The sequence below is a fragment of the Pan paniscus genome, chromosome X (genome assembly GCF_029289425.2).
Source record: "Pan paniscus chromosome X, NHGRI_mPanPan1-v2.0_pri, whole genome shotgun sequence".
Lineage (NCBI taxonomy): Eukaryota > Metazoa > Chordata > Mammalia > Primates > Hominidae > Pan > Pan paniscus.
In genome coordinates, this window is record NC_073272.2 from 42,850,520 (window position 1) to 42,869,338 (window position 18,819).

Genomic DNA, 18,819 nt, shown 5'->3' on the forward strand with positions numbered 1-18,819 from the left:
ACACCTATAATCTCAGCACTTTGGAAAGCTGAGGCAGGTGGATCACCTGAGGTCAGGAGTTCAAGACCAGCCTGGCCAACATAGTGAAACCCCATGTCTACTAAAAATACAAAAATTAGCTGGGTGTGGTGGCACATGCCTGTAGTCCTAGCTACTCGGAAGGCTGAGGCAGGAGAATCACTTGAACCCGGAAGGTGGAGGTTGCGATGAGCTGAGATGGCACCAGTGCACTCCAGCCTAGGTGACAGAGCGAGACTCCGTCTCAAAAAAAAAAAAAAAAAAAAGCAACAGTTAATGTACTCGTGTTTTTTTGTGTAGAGTGTTTAGTATAATTTGGGGTTTGTTTAATGGTAAGAACCTTCATTTTTGATAATAGTTTTAAATTTTTACTTTTCTATTTCTAAATTTTAATTTTCTATTTTATGCCAAGTTATACAGTATCTGCCAATTTCACTGTCTGTGCTTACTTTTAGGTTATTCTTTGAATTTCCCTTAGATCATAGCTCTTCTTGATTAGGAAACAAACTTTCCCTACTTTAAATAGTCTCACGTAGTCTTGTGGCAAAATTTAGGCTGCCTACTGAGTATCCAGTGCAGTATAAAGCAGTGAAGAAGTTGAGTTGTAGTGGCGAATCAGAATTGACATAACTGTAAGATAGCTCTTTAAAGAAGAGCATATGGCAAGAAGACTTAAGTTGTGGTCATGTTTGTGCTTACCATGTAATATTTCCTTGGTTTTACTTTTCCTGTTTATAGTGATAGTGGGAACTGAAGAGAGAAGCCAGAGTATATTCTAATTGTAGTAAATGGTTCTTTTCATTCCCTCCCTTCAGTTGCCAGAACTGATTTTGCTCTGAAGAAGTAGTTGATCAATTGGAGCTTCTGAAACATCTGCTTGCCTCAACTCTTCCCTAGACCTGCTGTGCCAGATGGTCTAGGGATTGGGTTCTGAGCACTTTTACTTTATAAAAAAAAAAGCTTCATAAAGGACACTTATACCCATACCTGATTAAAAACCACTGCTCTGGGAAAAAAATGTAATTCAAATTCCAGTTCTGGAGCCCATCATATACCTGGGATATTGAGTTAAACACAAGTAGATATAGGTAATTGTACTGGCAAGAAGTAAATGAGGCATAGAAAATATAATACAATTTCAAATAAGGTGTACCACTTTTACTCTCATGGTATCCTCTGCTCCATGTTGTCTCTGCACCCCAGTGTACTGTGGGAGTTTTTGTGGGGTTTTTTGGGTTTTGGTTTTTTTGGCTTATGTTTTTGTTTCCATCCCTAGAGTATAAGTTTCTCATGGGCAGGGACTGGTTGTTGTCTATTTCTATATCAGAGTTATCAGATACAACTCAGAGAATACTGAAAGATAGTTAAATGTAAAAACACATTCTTCTTTGTAGCTGCCATATGATTATGACCTTTAGGAATTCTGTCTTCATGTTACATCTTACACCACTACTTCTGTTGTTTTTTAAAATTGTGGTAAAATACATATAACATCTGTTTTTAAATGTGCATTTGTCCTATTAAATACATTTACATTGTTGTACACCATCACCACCGCCCATCTCCAAAACTCTTCATATTGCAAAACTGAAACTGTAGTCATTAAGCTACTCCCCATTCTCCCTCCCCACAGCCTCTGGCAACTACTATTCTTTTTGTCTCTATGATTGACTACTCTACATACCTCATATAAGTGATTATATAAGTGAAATCATACAGTATTTGCCTTTGCATAGCTGGCTTATTTCATTTTAAAGTCTAAGTAATATTCCATTATATGTATATACCACATTTTCCTTATCCATTCATTTGTCCATGGACATTTGGGTTGCTTCCCCATTTGAGCTATTGTGAATAAGGCTGCCATGAACATGGATATACTTATAGCTGTTTGAGGTCCTGCTTTCAATATTTCCAGGTATATGCTCAGAAGTGGAAGTACTAGATCATTTGGTGATGCTATTTTTATTTTATTATTTATTTTATTATTTTTTTCAGACAGAGTCTCACTCTGTCACACAGGCTGGAGTGCAGTGGTGCTATCTCAGCTCACTGCAACCTCTGCCTCCTGGGTTCAAGCGATTCTCCTGCCTCAGCCTCCCGAGTAGCTGGGACTACAGGCACGCACCACCATACCCTGCTAATTTTTGTATTTTTAGTAGAGATGGGATTTCACCATATTGGCCAGGCTGGTCTCGAACTCCTGATTTCAGGTGATCCACCCACCTTGGCCTCCCAAAGTGCTGGGATTATAGGCGTGAGCCACCATATGCGGCCAAATTTTTTGAGGAACTGTTTTCTAGAGTGACTGCACCGTTTTACATTCCTACCAGCATTGCACAAGAGCTCCAATTTCTCCATATCCTTGTCAACACTTGTTATACTCGCTCGTTCTGGTAGTTGACACCCTAATTGAGTGTGAGGTAGTATCTCATGGTTTTGATTTGCATTTACCAAATGGTTAACGATTTTGAGCATCTTTAGCTGTGCTTATTACTGGCCACTTGTTCATCTTCTTTGTCTATTTTTAAATTGAGTTGTGTTGTTGAGTTTTAAGAGTTCTCTGTATGTTCTAGATATTAACTCCATATCAGATATGTGATTTGCAGATACTTTCTTTTGTTGCCTGTACCTCTGATGTCATATCCAAGAAATCACTGCCAAATCCAGTGTCTTGAAGCTTTTGCCCTATTTTTTTTTTTTTTAACAGTTCTGTGGTTTTAGCTCTTACATTTAGGATTTTGATCCATTTTGAGTTAATTTTTGTATGTAGTGTTTCATAAGGGCTCAACTTTATTCTTTTGCATGTGGATTATCCAGTTTACCCAGCACCATTTGTGAAAGAGTACTACAGTCATGCACCACATAACAACGTTTCAATTACAGACCATATATATGACAGTAGTCCAATAAGATTATAATGTCGTATTTTTACTGTACCTTTTCAATTTTTAGATGCACAGATTCACCGTTGGTTTGCAGTTGTCTACAGTATGTAGTACAATAACATGCTGTACAAGTTTACAACCTAGGAGCAATTGGCTATACCATCTAGGTTTATAGGTACACTATGATGTTCACATGACAAAATACCTAATGATGCATTTCTCAGAATTTATCCCTGTCATTAAGCAAAGAATGACTATACTGATATACGTATATTTTATTGACAGATCTGAGCATTTTATATACAACAGCTACACAAAGGATATATTATCCCCATTCACACATAAAGAAACTTGAAGCCTAGAAAGTTTAAGTAGTTTTTACTTGCTCAAAGTTACTTGGTTTATAAGTGGTAGAGCCTGCATTTATGTCTAGTTCAGTCTAAATTACTATGCTAATGCTACACTATATTATCTATCTCTCTTACACATGGTCAGGGTTATTTGGTTATGATAACTAATATGTGAAATGGTGGGGATAAACACTAAATAACTAAAAATTTATAAATTGAAAAGTGCTTTGGAAATGAGCATAATAGGAATACAAATCATTTGTTCAATAACTGCTCGGCATTTGTCTCAACGTATTTTATTATACTTTAGCTCATTGGTGACATTTTTTGGTTTCTAGAGCAATGTTGATCCCAGGGATGATGTATTTGGATATCCTCAACAATTTGAAGATAAACCAGCATTAAGTAAAACTGAAGATAGAAAAGAGTACAACATTGGTGTCCTAAGACACCTTCAGGTCATCTTTGGTCATTTAGCTGCTTCTCGACTGCAATACTATGTGCCCAGAGGATTTTGGAAACAGTTCAGGTAAACTATGGATGGACAGTAATAGAGATACTTCTTAAAATGAACATCTCAATACAGTAACATTAAACCTCTAAAAGACATGTTGGAAGGCATCTTTTTTTAAGCACTGGTAATATTCAAACTGTCCTTAATTGGGTGGGTTTTTTGTTTTTCTTTTCTTTTTTTTTTTTTAGGTCCCCTTAGGAAGAAGTAGAAACTGGCATAGTAAGTAAGGGCAACATCCTTTAGTCTCTTAACCATATTATTAACTTTTTATTAGGAAAACATCTAATAAATACAGAAGTAGAAAAAATAGTATGAACCCCTGTATACTTGTCACCCAACTTCAGTAGTAGTCAACTTGTGGCCAGCCTCATTTAATCTATATTCTTAACCTATTTTTTTTTCTTTTTTTCTTTTTCTTTTTTTTTTGAGATGGAGTTTTGCTCTTGTTGCCCAGGCTGGAGTGCAGTGGTGTGATCTTGGGTCACTGCAACATCCGCCTCCCAGATTCAAGTGATTCTCCTGCCTCAGCCTCCCAAGTAGCTGGGATTACAGGCACCCACCACCACGCCTAGCTGATTTTTTGTATTTTTAGTGGAGACGGGGTTTTACCATGTTGGCCCAGACTGGTCTCGAACTCCTGACCTCAGGTGATTCCCACCTCAGCCTCCCAAAGTGCTGGGATTACAGGCGTGAGCCACTGTGCCCGGCCCCTACCTATTTCTTTCTAGATTGTTTTGAAGCAAATCTTAGTTCCATCTGTAAATACTTAAGTATGTGTCTGTAGTGTCTGTCTCAAAACATGATCATGATACCATTATGTTTTTTTAAAATTGCTTAATATCAAATATCTCTGTCAGTGTTTGAATTTACCGAGTTATCTCATAATTGGTTTTTACTGATATTTTTTAAAAATAAGATTCAGTTGAGGTCCATTTACCACAAATGGTTGGTAATGATCTTGATTATTCATCTGTTTCTTTTTTCCCTTTACAATTATGGGGGAATCGGAGGACAAATAGTTTAGCATGTAAATTTTCCCACAGTCTGAATTTTGTTGATGGAATCCCTGTGGTCGTTTATTATTTTCTGTTTTTCTTGGTCACCTGCATCTTCTATAAACACCTTATGAGATCTAGAGGCTTGATCAGATTGTGGTATTATTTTTCTTTTTGTGGAATGGATAGGCAAGGCTACTTCATAGGGGGTAATGTTTATCTCCATGAGGAGTGACATTATAATGTCTGTCTTCTTATGATGTTAACAGCAATTTATTATTATTATTTTATATATATATATATAATTTTTTTTTTTTTTTCCGCCTGAGATGGAATCTTTGCTCTGTCGCCCAGGCTGGAGTACAGTGGCGTGATCTCAGCTCACTGCAACCTCCGCCTCCTGGGTTCAAGCAATTCTGCCTCAGCCTCCTGAGTAGCTAGGGTTACAGGGGTTACAGGCGTGGGCCAACCATGCCTAGCCAAGTTTTGTATTTTTAGTAGAGACGGGGTTTCACCATGTTGGCCAGTCTGGTCTCGAACTCCTGACCTCAGGTGACCTGCCTGCCTCCCAAAGTGCTGGATTATAGGCATGAGCTACTGCTCCCTGGCCTTTTTTTTTTTTGGAGATAGAGTCTTGCTCTGTTTCCCAGGCTGAAGTGCAATGGCTCGATCTCAGCTCACTGCAACCTCTGCCTCCCAGGTTCAAGCGATTCTTCAGCCTCAGCCTCTCAAGTAGCTAGGACGACAGGCCCACCACACACCGCTAATTTTTTGTAGTTTTAGTAGAGATAGGGTTTCGCCGTGTTGGCCAGGCTGGTCTCAAATTCCTGACGTCAGGTGATCCACCCGCCTCGGCCTCCCAAAGTGCTGGGATTACAGGCGTGAGCCACTGCACCTGGCCAATTATCATTATCTTAATACAGTATTTCTTCAGGGTTATAAAATAACAATATTTTATTTTTTCATTTAATAGCTAGAAAAGATCTATAAAGGGAAAATTGCCCTCACCATTTTCTTTTTAAGTTAGAAAACTCAGATTACATTTTTATCTTGTTTCCTTTGACTTTAAGTCAGTACTACGTCATGCACTGTGCTAAAATAACTACAGTACAACCACGTAACTCTTACTGTGTATGAAAAGGGGTATAATTCTTTATAGCAGTGAGGTTTGGTTTGTTTTGTTTTGTAAGTAATCCTCCTTGGAATCCCTTCAAGGTGCTTCCCGGCCAGCTGAGAGGAGCAGGGAACGAAGGGTCACCTGATACTCTGATCTGCCTTCCCTTCTTCTGACAAAGCAGTATAAATTTCTTTTCCTCTCCTAACTAGGCCCTCTACTTACTCTGTACTAGTGTCTTGCGTGGACCACCCTCCCTCCCATCTCTTCATTTTGCTTTTAGTCCCGTCACCCAGCATACCATTCTTCCTCCTCTCTGACTATTTCAGTTCTGTCTTCTTTCCCTAGGTTATTCCAATTCCATCTCTGCCTTAAGGCTATTTTAGCATTTCTGTTTATGCTCTTCCAAATTGAAGAACACAAACAGAGGCTTATACTGGGTTTTTTTTTTTTTTGAGACAGAGTCTCACTCTGTGGCCCAGGCTAGAGTGCAGTGGTGTGATCTCGGCTCACGGTAACCTCTGCCCCCTGGGTTCAAGCAATTCTCCTGTCTTGGTAGCTGGGATTACAGGCGCCTGCCACCATGCCCAGCTAATTTTTGTATTTTTAGTAGAGACCGGGTTTCACCATATTTGTCAGGCTGGTCTTGAACTCCTGACTTCAGGTGATCCACCCGCCTCAGCCTCCCAAAGTGCTGGGATTACAGGCGAGAGCCACTGCGCCCAGCTGAGGCTTACACTTTTTAAACTTTCGTCTTGTCATTCAGTTACAATTTTTTCTCTTGTAATGCCTTTGCTTTTTTGACTTTTCAGTTACTCCCTGTGCTAGTGGAGCTCGGTTTGTATAGACTAGCACTTTGGATTATCCACACTTTAGATACATAATCTACTCTTGACACAAGCGGGTTAGTTAACTACACTTCCTCACCCCACTCTTTTATTTTGAAAAGTTTCAAACCTACAGAAAAGATGAAGAAGAGGTATAATTATCACCTTTATGTTATATTCTTTATGCGGTTTTACTAATTAACATTTTGCCATATTTGCTTATCTTGCCATATGTGTGCTTGGTTTTTGGTTTTTTTTTTTTTTTAAGTTTTGTTTGTTTGTTTGTTTTTTGTTTTTTTGAGATGGAGTCTTGCTCTGTCGCCCAGGCTGGAGTGCAGTGGCATGATCTTGGCTCACTGCAAGCTCCCCTTCCTGGGTTCACACCATTCTCCTGCCTCAGCCTCCCAAGTAGCTGGGACTACAGGCGCCTGCCACCAATGCCCAGCTAATTTTTTGTATTTTTAGTAGAGACAGAGTTTCATTGTGTTAGCCAGGGTGGTCTCGAACTCCTGACCTCGTGATCCACCCGGCTCGGCCTCCCAAAATGCTAGGATTACAGGCGTGAGCCACCGCGCCCGGCCTTTTTTCTTAAGTTGATAGTGAAGTTGCAAACAGGGCGCTTAACCCCTTCATACTTCAACATATATCTTATAAGAGATCATATATCAGAATAAGGCAATTTTCCTACTTATGTATGATACAGTTATATCCAAGTAATATAATAACGATTTTTAATCTCTAATATTCATCAGTATATATTCCGATTTCCCAAAAATGGTCTTTATAACTTATCTCTCTATCCCAATCTGATACTCATGAAGGAATCACAAGGATTTGGCTGTTAGCTCTTTAGTTGCCTTTTATGTAAAATAATCTCCCTAACTTGTGACTTGTATCGCACTGAAATTTTTAAAGAATCCAGGCCAGTTGTCTTGCAGAATGTCTTTTTTGATTTGTGTGATTGTTTCCTGATGATTAGCTTTATGTTAAATGTTGAGGGGGTGGGGGCAATAAAACTACATAATTGATGTTTTGTGTTTCTCACTGCACTGTATTGGAGGCATGTGTTATCCACTTAATTAATTAAGTGATATTAATTTTGATTTCTTGGTGTCTTAACAGATCTCTCCTTTATAAAGGGTACCTTTTCCCTTTTGAAATTAGTTGATTACATGTTTGAAAGTTTGAGGAGTTGAATATGGTTTGAAAGTAAATAGAACGGACTGGTGTAATTTCCAGTAATGAAACAAGCTGATTTTTAACAAATAATATATTTGATTTTAAACTTACTGTATACAAATTTTTACTTGTGTAAAATATAATAGAGATCAGATTATTTGCTATGTAGAAAAGGTTTTTACAAAAGTATAAACAGACAGTTCTTGCATACTTTAAAATGTCATTTCTTGCTTAGAACAAATACACTTAAATTCTCTATGTACATTATTCTGTATATACAAAATCAGGTATTATTGATAGTTTCCAGCAGTGCCTGAGTTTTAGCAGTATGAGTTCTCATTTTTGTGGTATGTAGTGATGGTGTCTTTTCTTAGATTACTCAAGAGATTAACTCTAGAACAAGTTAAACCTTTCTCTCTTCACTTGGGAAAAAAATAAATTTAAGAGTAACTAGATCTGATCTTTTTACTATTTATAATCCAAAATTTAAGCAAAATGAAAGAAATAAAATAGTGATTGTAACATCCACATAAGAGTGAGATCCACCACCTCATCTTAATAGTATCTTTAATTGGATTCAAAATGCATGCATGTGTCATACCACCTGAAGCAACCATCCTTCCTGGAGCCGTACTATCCATCAATTACACCACTAGTTTTTTGGCAGTTCTTTGCCGCTAGAGTACTAGTTTTACTATGAGGCTCACTCTCTTACCCCACTACATTCTACAGGGAAAGCACATTCTTTTTTTCCTACTTTTTCCATGTAATTGAGGAATAAAATCTCGGTTTTATATACTGTTGTTTGTGGTCTTGTTGCTTTTTTTTCCCCTGAAAAATATAGTTGTACATATTGTTCTGTGAATGTTACATGTTACATGTTTTATTTCATTCATTTCTTAGGCTTTGGGGTGAGCCTGTTAATCTGCGTGAACAACACGATGCTTTAGAATTTTTTAATTCATTGGTGGATAGTTTAGATGAAGCTTTAAAAGCTTTAGGACATCCAGCTATGCTAAGTAAAGTCTTAGGAGGTTCCTTTGCTGATCAGAAGATCTGCCAAGGCTGTCCACATAGGTAAGTACTAATTACACATTGAAAGTATATGTTGTACCATGTATATACTAACAGAAATAAAATTTTTACTAGTACTTACATACAAAAGTGGAGTATATCACTGATTACTAAATACCTGAAACAGAATGATTTATATACTTTGCATACCTTACTGCTGTGGGGCTTTTTTTTGTTTTTGTCAGTTAACTTTTAGTTCCTTCTACTCTGCCTGATCTCTTAGCCATTTTATTATATTATACTCTTACAGTCTCTTTCTTCCTTTCCTTTCCTTTCTCCTTTTTCTTTTCCTTTCTCTTTTTTTTTCTTTCTTTCTTTTTTGAAAGAGACAAGGTTTCTCTTTGTTGCCTAGGCTGGAGTTCAGTGGCATGATCGTAACTCATAGTAACTTTGAACTTGTGGGCTCAAGCAATCCTACTGCCTCAGCCTCTCAAATAGCTGGGACTACAGGCATGTGCCACCACACTGGCTAATTTGTAAATTTTTTTAGAGATCGGATCTCTTGTTGCCCAAGCTGGTCTCAAAACTGCTGACCTCAAAATCAGTCGTCACACCTCAACTTCCCAAAGTGTTGAGATGACAGGCGTGAGCCACTGCGCCCGGCCTACTCTTACATTCTTTTACAGAAGATTATTCCTGAGGAAATAAAATGGCATTTTGCATATAGCTACAGGTGTTATTTATAAATTTGCCCTTTATCTTAGAACTTGAGTGATTATAATAGTGTAAATACAGTAAGTTTAGAAGATGACAAAGCTATGGTGGTATTTCCTATACAAATGAAATAATGACTTTTAAAATAGCATTGATTATTGTCATTATCTTTAAGGTATATTTGTATACAAAACATATCAAACCTATTGTAAAAAAAAGATTTTACAAGAAAAACATTGACAAAAATTGTTTGACTTGAAAATTGATTAAGGGCTTCTATTAGAAATAGTTAATGAGTTCATTACTGATAAATATACATGCCTGTCATATGGAAGTTTTACTTTGGGACTTGTTATAATATGGATTAATGTTGATTTGCAATCGTTTTTCACCAAAATGTCACAGTAAGATAGTATTTTCTACAATCCAAACTGTATTAAATATAGTCATAGGGTTGAGTACACATGTGGTTTGTGGGGGTGTTTTGTTTCTGATTACCAGGAAATGATTGGGCGAGAGGTAATATTATATAAATGAGAAATTTCTAGCAAGTTATAGTCTTACCACTCATTCATAATTAGGGAATATACTTATTCACTTAGCCTAGGCAACTTTTAGTCCTTTTGAAAGGCCTTTTATATTAGGTGAACAATAAAATAAAATTTTAACCTTGTTTTTAATTAGTGATAAAAACAGCCAACTTTGGGTTCATTTGTTCATGTTACTCCTCCTTAGTTTTAGACAATTTTCTAAATTATTTGGAAATCACTGGTTTTGTTTGGCAAGTGAAATGTCAAAAGATTATGGTCTTGAAATCAGATCCTTATACCTGATCAACAGCTAAACTAGTCTTATTTTTTTAACTAGCTGGGCATGGGGGTGGACTCCTGTAGTCCCAGATGATTGGGAGGCTGAGTCAGGAGGATCACTTGAGCCCAGGAGTTAGAAGTTCCAGTGAACTATGATCATGCCACTACATTCCAGCCTGGGTGACAGAGTGAGACCTCACCTCATTAAAAACAAAAAAGAAAGAAACTCTACTTTGAGTGCCCATACAACCGTTCTGTTTTTCACTCTCAGTACAGTATTCATTGAATTACATGAATCTGTGTGTTACAAGATTTTGCCCAACTGTAGGCTAATATAAGTGTTCTGAACACATTTAGGGTAAGCTAGGCTAAAGCTATGATGTTTGGTAGGTTGGGTGTATTAAATGCATTTTCAGCTTATGATATTTTCAATTTATGATGGGTTTATTGGGCTGTAGCCATTTCATAAGCAAAGAGCATCCGTACTTGCTGCAGAGACCATATGCTTCACAAAGCCTAAGATAAATTTACTATCTGGCCCTTTACAGAAAGACTTTGCTGTCCTCTAATGTTAGAACACCTTCTTTTTATAGGTGTTGAAGAATATCCTACTTTTGAAGTGTAGTCTAAGATCTAACTTTTTTCCCTCTATGGGCTGTTCCCTGATTATATAGTAGCAATTTGCTTAATACCTGCTTTATATTCCATTCATATAATTTATAAATGCCTTTGTGTACCTTTTTTCCGGAGTTTAAAATTCCTTAAATATAAGGGACTATCTTAAACATTGAATATCCCTCAGTGCTTTTACACATAGAAAGCACTCTCAGTCTATCCATTGGATGAATTAATGGTTAATAATGTATTCCTCACATCCCTTGTTTTGCATTTATGCATGTGTCTCACCAGAAATTGGAAAGTCTCTTTGGTAGAAAATGACCATAAACTGGGATTCTAGCTCCTTCTCAGGTTGCTAATCCTGTACTCATTTGTGTGTGCAAACTTTTGCTTTACTAAGGCTTCCATTACAGAAAAGGAAGAATATATAAAAATTTAGCTTATTTGTAGTTTATCATTTTCAGAACTTAATAAATTCATGCTTTGGCTTCAGCATGAATTACTGTCTAAACAGATAACACTAGAAGCAGCATCGTATACTACAAAGAGATTAAGCTGTGAGCCCAGACAGATTCAACTTTAAAATACCATTTCACCTAATAATCTTGATCAAGTTAACTTTTTTATTGCTAACATTCTATGACTTACGGGTTTCGCATTATAAAAATGGCAAATGTATGGGTGCAGCAAACCAATATGGCACATGTATACATATGTAACAAACCTGCACATTGTGGACATGTACCCTAGAACTTAAAGTATAATTTTATTAAAAAAGGCAAATGTAGTTTACATTAAGTCCATAACTAAAATGTTTACAAAACTAAGGGATAAATCCTTTTTTAAAATCGTTTTTAGGTACGAATGTGAAGAATCTTTTACGACCCTAAACGTAGACATTAGAAATCACCAAAATCTTCTTGATTCTTTGGAACAGTATGTCAAAGGAGATTTACTAGAAGGTGCAAATGCATATCATTGTGAAAAATGCAATAAAAAGGTACGGGCTGTCCAGTTTTGTTTAATTTTGATTACATTTAATGGATTTAGAAGAAATTGGTTTTTTTGGTTCATCCTCACAAGTCACCCTATTTTTATTTTCTCCTACTTTGGTATAGTGGTAGCAGAGAAGTAGTCAATATGATAACTAATAGAAGGTTTGGCAAGGAAGGAAAAAAAGTGGTGCCAAAGGGGCTAGGTAAATAAGATAAAAATAGGTAAATAAGAGTGAATAATTTTAAAAGTCATAACGTGATAGCACATTCTCTTATATAAGTTACACAGACACTTTCCATCTCTACCGAGAAACAAATTGCCATTGAACCCCTCAAAGATACAGAGCTGATAGAGGAAAACATTTCTCCTGTCATGTCCAGGATTACTTGTCAAGACCAAAACATTTGCTGAAACCATTAATTACTTTATTGAACCACATAAGATTTCTTTTAGACTAGTCAAGTGGCCCATAAGATTTCTTTTATCACCTATGTTATAAAACCATTTATTTTGGAAACTTATTAGCAGTTCTTTGAGAGAGATGATTCACATGCATTATAGTAATGAATAAGGTGTATCTTTGGGAGCTCCCAAACCCTTTCACCCTCAAGTCACTTGTGTTGTTTTGGCCTTACGCACCACTTAGAGAAGTCCTGAAGTTTAAAGATTGAGATTGTGGGCTGTAAAGCCATACTGCCTGCCACCTGCAGCTCCTGAGACCTGAGGCAAGTTACGTGACCTCTCTGTGATTACTAATTTTCATCTTTTAAGGTTCAGTAGTACACACTTGAGAAGGTTGTATAAGGATTCGGTATGTTTTTACTTGTGCGGCACTTAGTATATATTACTTGGCATCTGAATTACCCAACAAATATTAGCTACTCTTATTGTTATTGTAGTTCTTTGGTTTGTGCATAGGAAACCACCTTCGTGGGAACAACAGTAAACATCAAACAGGTAATAATGGCTAGATAACAATGACAGAAACCAGTCAACAACTTACCATTTGCATATTATTAATTTCAGCATTTAAATCAGCTGATAGGATTATCTTGATTATGCTCATTGTCATGTATTTGTTTATACTTAAAAATTCAGATAAGTCTTAATATCATTTAAAAGTTTGCTTGGGGTTTTTTTTTTTTTTTTCCTGTGGATTTTAATAGAACATCTGGTAACTTTGTCTTGTTTATTTTAGGTTGATACCGTAAAGCGCTTGCTGATTAAAAAATTACCTCCTGTTCTTGCTATACAACTAAAGCGATTTGACTATGACTGGGAAAGAGAATGTGCAATCAAGTTCAATGATTATTTTGAATTTCCTCGAGAGCTGGACATGGAACCTTACACAGTTGCAGGTGTCGCAAAGCTGGAAGGGGATAATGTAAACCCAGAGAGTCAGTTGATACAACAGAGTGAGCAGTCTGAAAGTGAGACAGCAGGAAGCACAAAATACAGACTTGTGGGTGTGCTCGTACACAGTGGTCAAGCGAGTGGGGGGCATTATTATTCTTACATCATCCAAAGGAATGGTGGAGATGGTGAGAGAAATCGCTGGTATAAATTTGATGATGGTGATGTAACAGAATGTAAAATGGATGATGACGAAGAAATGAAAAACCAGTGTTTTGGTGGAGAGTACATGGGAGAAGTGTTTGATCACATGATGAAGCGTATGTCATACAGGCGCCAGAAAAGGTGGTGGAATGCTTATATACTTTTTTATGAACGAATGGACACAATAGACCAAGATGATGAGTTGATAAGATATATATCAGAGCTTGCTATCACCACCAGACCTCATCAGATTATTATGCCATCAGCCATTGAGAGAAGTGTACGGAAACAGAACGTACAATTCATGCATAACCGAATGCAGTACAGTATGGAGTATTTTCAGTTTATGAAAAAACTGCTTACATGTAATGGCGTTTACTTAAACCCTCCTCCCGGTGAGTATCAAGAGAGTTTAGCTTCTTAGTAATAAAGAATAATTTCTAGTAGGCGTCAACATGTTTAAGTTCATAAAATTAATGTTTTCACTTTAAATGAGTCTAAATTGCTGGGTGTGGTGGTTCACGCCTGTAATCCCAGCACTTTGGGAGGCCGAGGTAGGTGGATCACCTGAGGTCAAGAGTTCAATACCAGCCTGACCAACATGGTGAAACCCCATCTCTACTAAAAATATAAAAATTAGCCAGGTATGGTGGCATGCACCTGTAGTCCCAGCTACTCCCTGTAGTCCCAGCTACTCCGGAGGCTGAGGCAGGAAAATCGCTTGAACCTGGGAGGTGGAGGTTGCAGTGACCCAAATTGATGGCCACTGCACTCCAGCCTGGGTGACAGTGAGTCTCCATCTCAAAAAAATAAAATAAAATAATAAATGGGTCTAAATTAAAGTAGCCTGAGAAGGGTTCTTAACAAATTTAGGACTTCTCAAAATTAATGGAAACACAGACTTGTTTGAAAATGGGGTTGGAAAATAAAAATGTGTTTTTATATCCGCATTTTATTTATAGGGCAAGATCACCTGTTGCCTGAAGCAGAAGAAATCACTATGATCAGTATTCAACTTGCTGCTAGGTTCCTCTTTACTACAGGATTTCACACAAAGAAAGTAGTCCGTGGCTCTGCCAGTGATTGGTACATTGCTTTGGATTTTCATTCCTATTACACTAATGTTTGGTTTGCTTCTTTAATAGATTGCTTTATGTTTTTCTAAACCAAGAGAATTTTGTTTGAAGTTTGGAATATAGAATAAAAACTCTGGGTCACAATAGAGAAATCATATTAAAATAGTTACTTAGTCTAAACATGGCCTTTTGTTATTCAGAAGCTGACTTCTGCTTCTATTACCTTGTATCATATCTTTGACATCCCTGCACCAAAGACTACAAGATGAGACTGGGGGACAGTGACTCACACCTGTAATCCCAGCACTTTGGGAAGCCAGGGTGGGAGGATTGCTTGAGCTCGGGAGTTCAGGACCAGCCTAGGCAACATAGTGAGACCCCCATCTCTTCAAAGAAGATTTTAAAAATTACCCAAGTATGGTGGCGCACACCTGTAATCCCAGCTACTCGGAAGGCTGAGGTGGGAGGATCGCTGGAGCCTGGGAGGTTGAAGCTGCAGTGAGCCATGACTGTGCCACTGCACTCCAGCCTGGGCAGCAGAGCAAGACCCTGTCTCAAACAAAACCAAAGGTTACAAGATGAGACTGAAAAGTGTAAGCTACTTATGAAATTTATTAGGTTTTAGCTTACCTAGATTGAATTCTGACACCGATTAAAAGGGTAAAAAATTAAAATGGTTTTCTTAAGTTTCTAATTGTGAAAGTATAGAGGCCATTATAATACATTGATTTAATAATTTTTACTTATTCATTTTAGGAATATGTCAAGATAAGGGGGTGGTATTTTGTCATTGAACCTAGGAAGAGTTTGTTAATGGATTTTTAGAGGACAAGCTTTCACCTGTTTGGTAACTCTGAGAGAATGGACCAAGTCATAGTATTTCTCTATTGTTTTAATATTAGAAGCAACCTTTGCTGGTTCTCTCCAGCAGTAGAGGAAGATCTTTGTCTTTTTTTTGGTTCAATGAGACTCATCCTTTTACTATAGAGAACAAGTTATTGACTTAATAGTCATAGGTTTTTTTGTTTTATTTTAGGTATGATGCATTGTGTATTCTCCTTCGTCACAGCAAGAATGTACGTTTTTGGTTTGCTCATAACGTCCTTTTTAATGTTTCAAATCGCTTCTCCGAATACCTTCTGGAGTGCCCTAGTGCAGAAGTGAGGGGTGCGTTTGCAAAACTTATAGTCTTTATTGCACATTTTTCCTTGCAAGATGGGCCATGTCCTTCACCTTTTGCCTCTCCTGGACCTTCTAGTCAGGTAATTGCACAGCTTTCTTTCTAAATGATGAGATGTTTACAAATAAATTGTGTTTCCTGGAAGTCGAAGTCACAAGCATATGTGCATCCACTTGATATGTTTACCTAACAGAAACATACAGTATGATGTCAGTGAGTTCCATTTAATATTACTGCATGGCAATGAATAGTAATTATTGGCTCTTTAAAAATGTAAGAGAATTTTCTCTGTTCGGTTACATGCAGTAGCTTAATTATAAGTTTACTGTTAAGTAGATTTTTTCCTATTTTGAAGGTTTTCTAAATAGTCTTAGATTTTTTTTAAAAATTACAAGTGTAAAAAATTATAATGAAATCCACCTCTGATCTTCATTCCCTTTCCCAAGAAGCAAAATAGTTTAGTTTGTGTGATCAGTCCTTCCATAAATGTATGCCTGTATCAGCATATGTGCATGTCCTTTTTATGCAAGTAGAAGTATACATATACCTTGTTGCTGTAAAACAGGTAATGTTTTATCCTTTACAGGCTTATGACAACTTAAGCTTGAGTGATCACTTACTAAGAGCAGTACTAAATCTCTTGAGAAGGGAAGTTTCAGAGCATGGGCGTCATTTACAGCAGTATTTCAACCTGTTTGTAATGTATGCCAATTTAGGTAAGAATTTAAGTTTTTCAGAATTCTGTTTTGATGTATCATTAAATTGTGAAGTCATTTAGGTCAAGTGATGAAATATAATCTGATCTGAAGTAGAAACAATTTCCCATAAAACCTGTTGTGAATTTTATCTGAACATGGCACTTTCACCTTTTACTTTGTTTATGCATGTGTCTTTGTAGTAGACACAGGTCAGAATCTGTGTTTTGATTTTTTTTTTTTTTTTTTAAATCTCCTAATGCAGTGGTGCCAAATCTGGCTGCTTTTGGAAAATAATGGACTGGTTTCTAGGCCTCTTCTCACACTGATTGAATCAGCATCCCCAAAGCTAATGTCAGGGAATCCATGTTTTCAAAGGGGTCCCCAAATGGTTGTGATACTCACCAAACTTAGATAGCAGACTTGGTCTGTACATAAGTTTTTGTTTAAGTAAACCACAATTATGGATAATATAAATACTCGCTTAAAATATTAATTTAGGGGCCGGGCACAATGGCTTATGCCTGTACTCCCAGCACTTTGGGAGGCCAAGGCAAGAGGATTGCTTGAGCCCAGGAGACTAACCTAGGCACCATAGGGAGACCCTATCTCTACAAAATAAAATTTTAAAATTAGCTGGGTGTAGTGGCATATGCCTGTAGTCCTAGCTACTTGGGAGGCTGAGGTGGGAGAATCACTTGAGCTAAGGAGGTTGAGGCTGCAGTGACCCGTGATTGCACCACTGCACTCCAGCCTGGGCAACAGAATGAGACCCTGTCTCCAAAAAGCAAACAAACCAAAAAGTCATATATCCAAAATGAAGTTCTATATCCAGGCGTACCTGTCGTTTCAGATTTTTTTCTGTGATCTTACTTAATCACCATTGGATCCATGGCCCTTTTAACATAAGGGAGATTGTACTTTTCATTTGTCTATTTAGTTTGTCTTCTTTTCCCTTTTCCGTAATTGCAGATATTTGGGTATTTGTAGATGAGAAAGAATATTTATTACACAGACAAGCATAAGTGGAATCTGTATTTCAAACTTAAAAATGCCAAATTTAGACATTCAGAAGAATCCTATTCTGTTCACCTCTTTTAGATATTGCCTGTTCACAAAGCACACATCATTGTTCCATAATGTAACCTACTTGTAAAATTTTCCTGCTGAAAACAAATACTGTAGGGCCTGTAAACCTTAATATGAAGTCCTTAAGATCAGATATGCATTGGGATTGAGAATTGTTTGGATTTAAGAAAAGCAAGGCAGTGCATATATCAACATCTCTATAGCAGGGTCTGAGACAACAACTTACAATTGAACACATTAATATTTCTACAGTAAAATATGAATATTTATACTGAAGGGAGGAATAAAGACTATAGCCTTTAGTCAGTTTGGGCTAGGTTATCCCACCAACCACATTTTGACAGCAACTTAATGAAAAACTTTGTTGGGCTGGGCGAGGTGGCTCATGCCTGTAATCCCAGCACTTTGGGAGGCCGAGGCAGGCGGATCACCTGAGGTATGGAGTTCAAGACCAGCCTGGCAAACATGGCGAAACCCCATCTCTACTTAAAAATACAAAAATTAGCAGGGCGTGGTGGCAGGCATCTGTAGTCCCAGCTATTCGGGAGGCTGAGGCTTGAATCTGGGAGGCAGAGGTTGCAATGAGCCAAGATCGCGCCACTGCACTCCAGCCTGGGCAACAGGGCAAGACTCCGTCTCAAAAAAAAAAAAAAAAACTTGTTATAATAATAGCTTTTGGGCCGGGCGCGGTGGCTCACGTCTGTAATCCCAGCACTTTGGGAGGCCGAGGCAGGCAGATCACAAGGTCAGGAGTTCAAGACCAGCCTGACCAACATGGTGAAACCCCGTCTCTACTAAATATACAAAAATTAGCCGGGCGTGGTGGCACATGCGTGTAATCCCAGCTACTCAGGAGGCTGAGGCAGAAGAATCGCTTGAACCCAGAAGGCGGAGGTTGCAGTGAGCTGAGATCACACCACTGCACTCCAGCCTGGGAGACAAAGCGAGACTCCATCTTAAAAAAAATTAAAAATTAAAATAGCTTTTGGAATCTTAGGATTTCAGATAAGAGGTTGTGGACCTGTTTTTATTATGTTTTTGGGAATATGGCAATAAATAAGATTGTCTAATGGGATATAGAAGCAAATAATGTAGTTGCCATAAAATATGTTAATAGCTATAATAGGGAAAATGCAAAGTGCATCATGGGGGGCATGGTACCTGAAGGGATTTGGGGAGTGCAGAA

At 37.6% G+C, this 18,819-nt stretch overlaps 1 protein-coding gene across 4 annotated transcripts in view; it reads left to right on the forward strand.

Moving 5' to 3' along the window:
- USP9X (ubiquitin specific peptidase 9 X-linked) overlaps window positions 1-18,819 on the forward strand; it is a 147,807-nt gene that overhangs the window by 116,492 nt on the left and 12,496 nt on the right. For all 4 annotated transcript variants that reach the window (XM_008968336.6, XM_008968337.5, XM_003815368.7 and 1 more), the window contains exons 32-38: window positions 3,595-3,785; window positions 8,789-8,962; window positions 11,899-12,040; window positions 13,235-13,988; window positions 14,556-14,679; window positions 15,706-15,931; window positions 16,436-16,565. In XM_008968336.6, coding sequence (XP_008966584.1) covers window positions 3,595-3,785; window positions 8,789-8,962; window positions 11,899-12,040; window positions 13,235-13,988; window positions 14,556-14,679; window positions 15,706-15,931; window positions 16,436-16,565 — 1,741 coding nt within the window. The remainder of the gene's footprint in view (window positions 1-3,594; window positions 3,786-8,788; window positions 8,963-11,898; window positions 12,041-13,234; window positions 13,989-14,555; window positions 14,680-15,705; window positions 15,932-16,435; window positions 16,566-18,819) is intronic.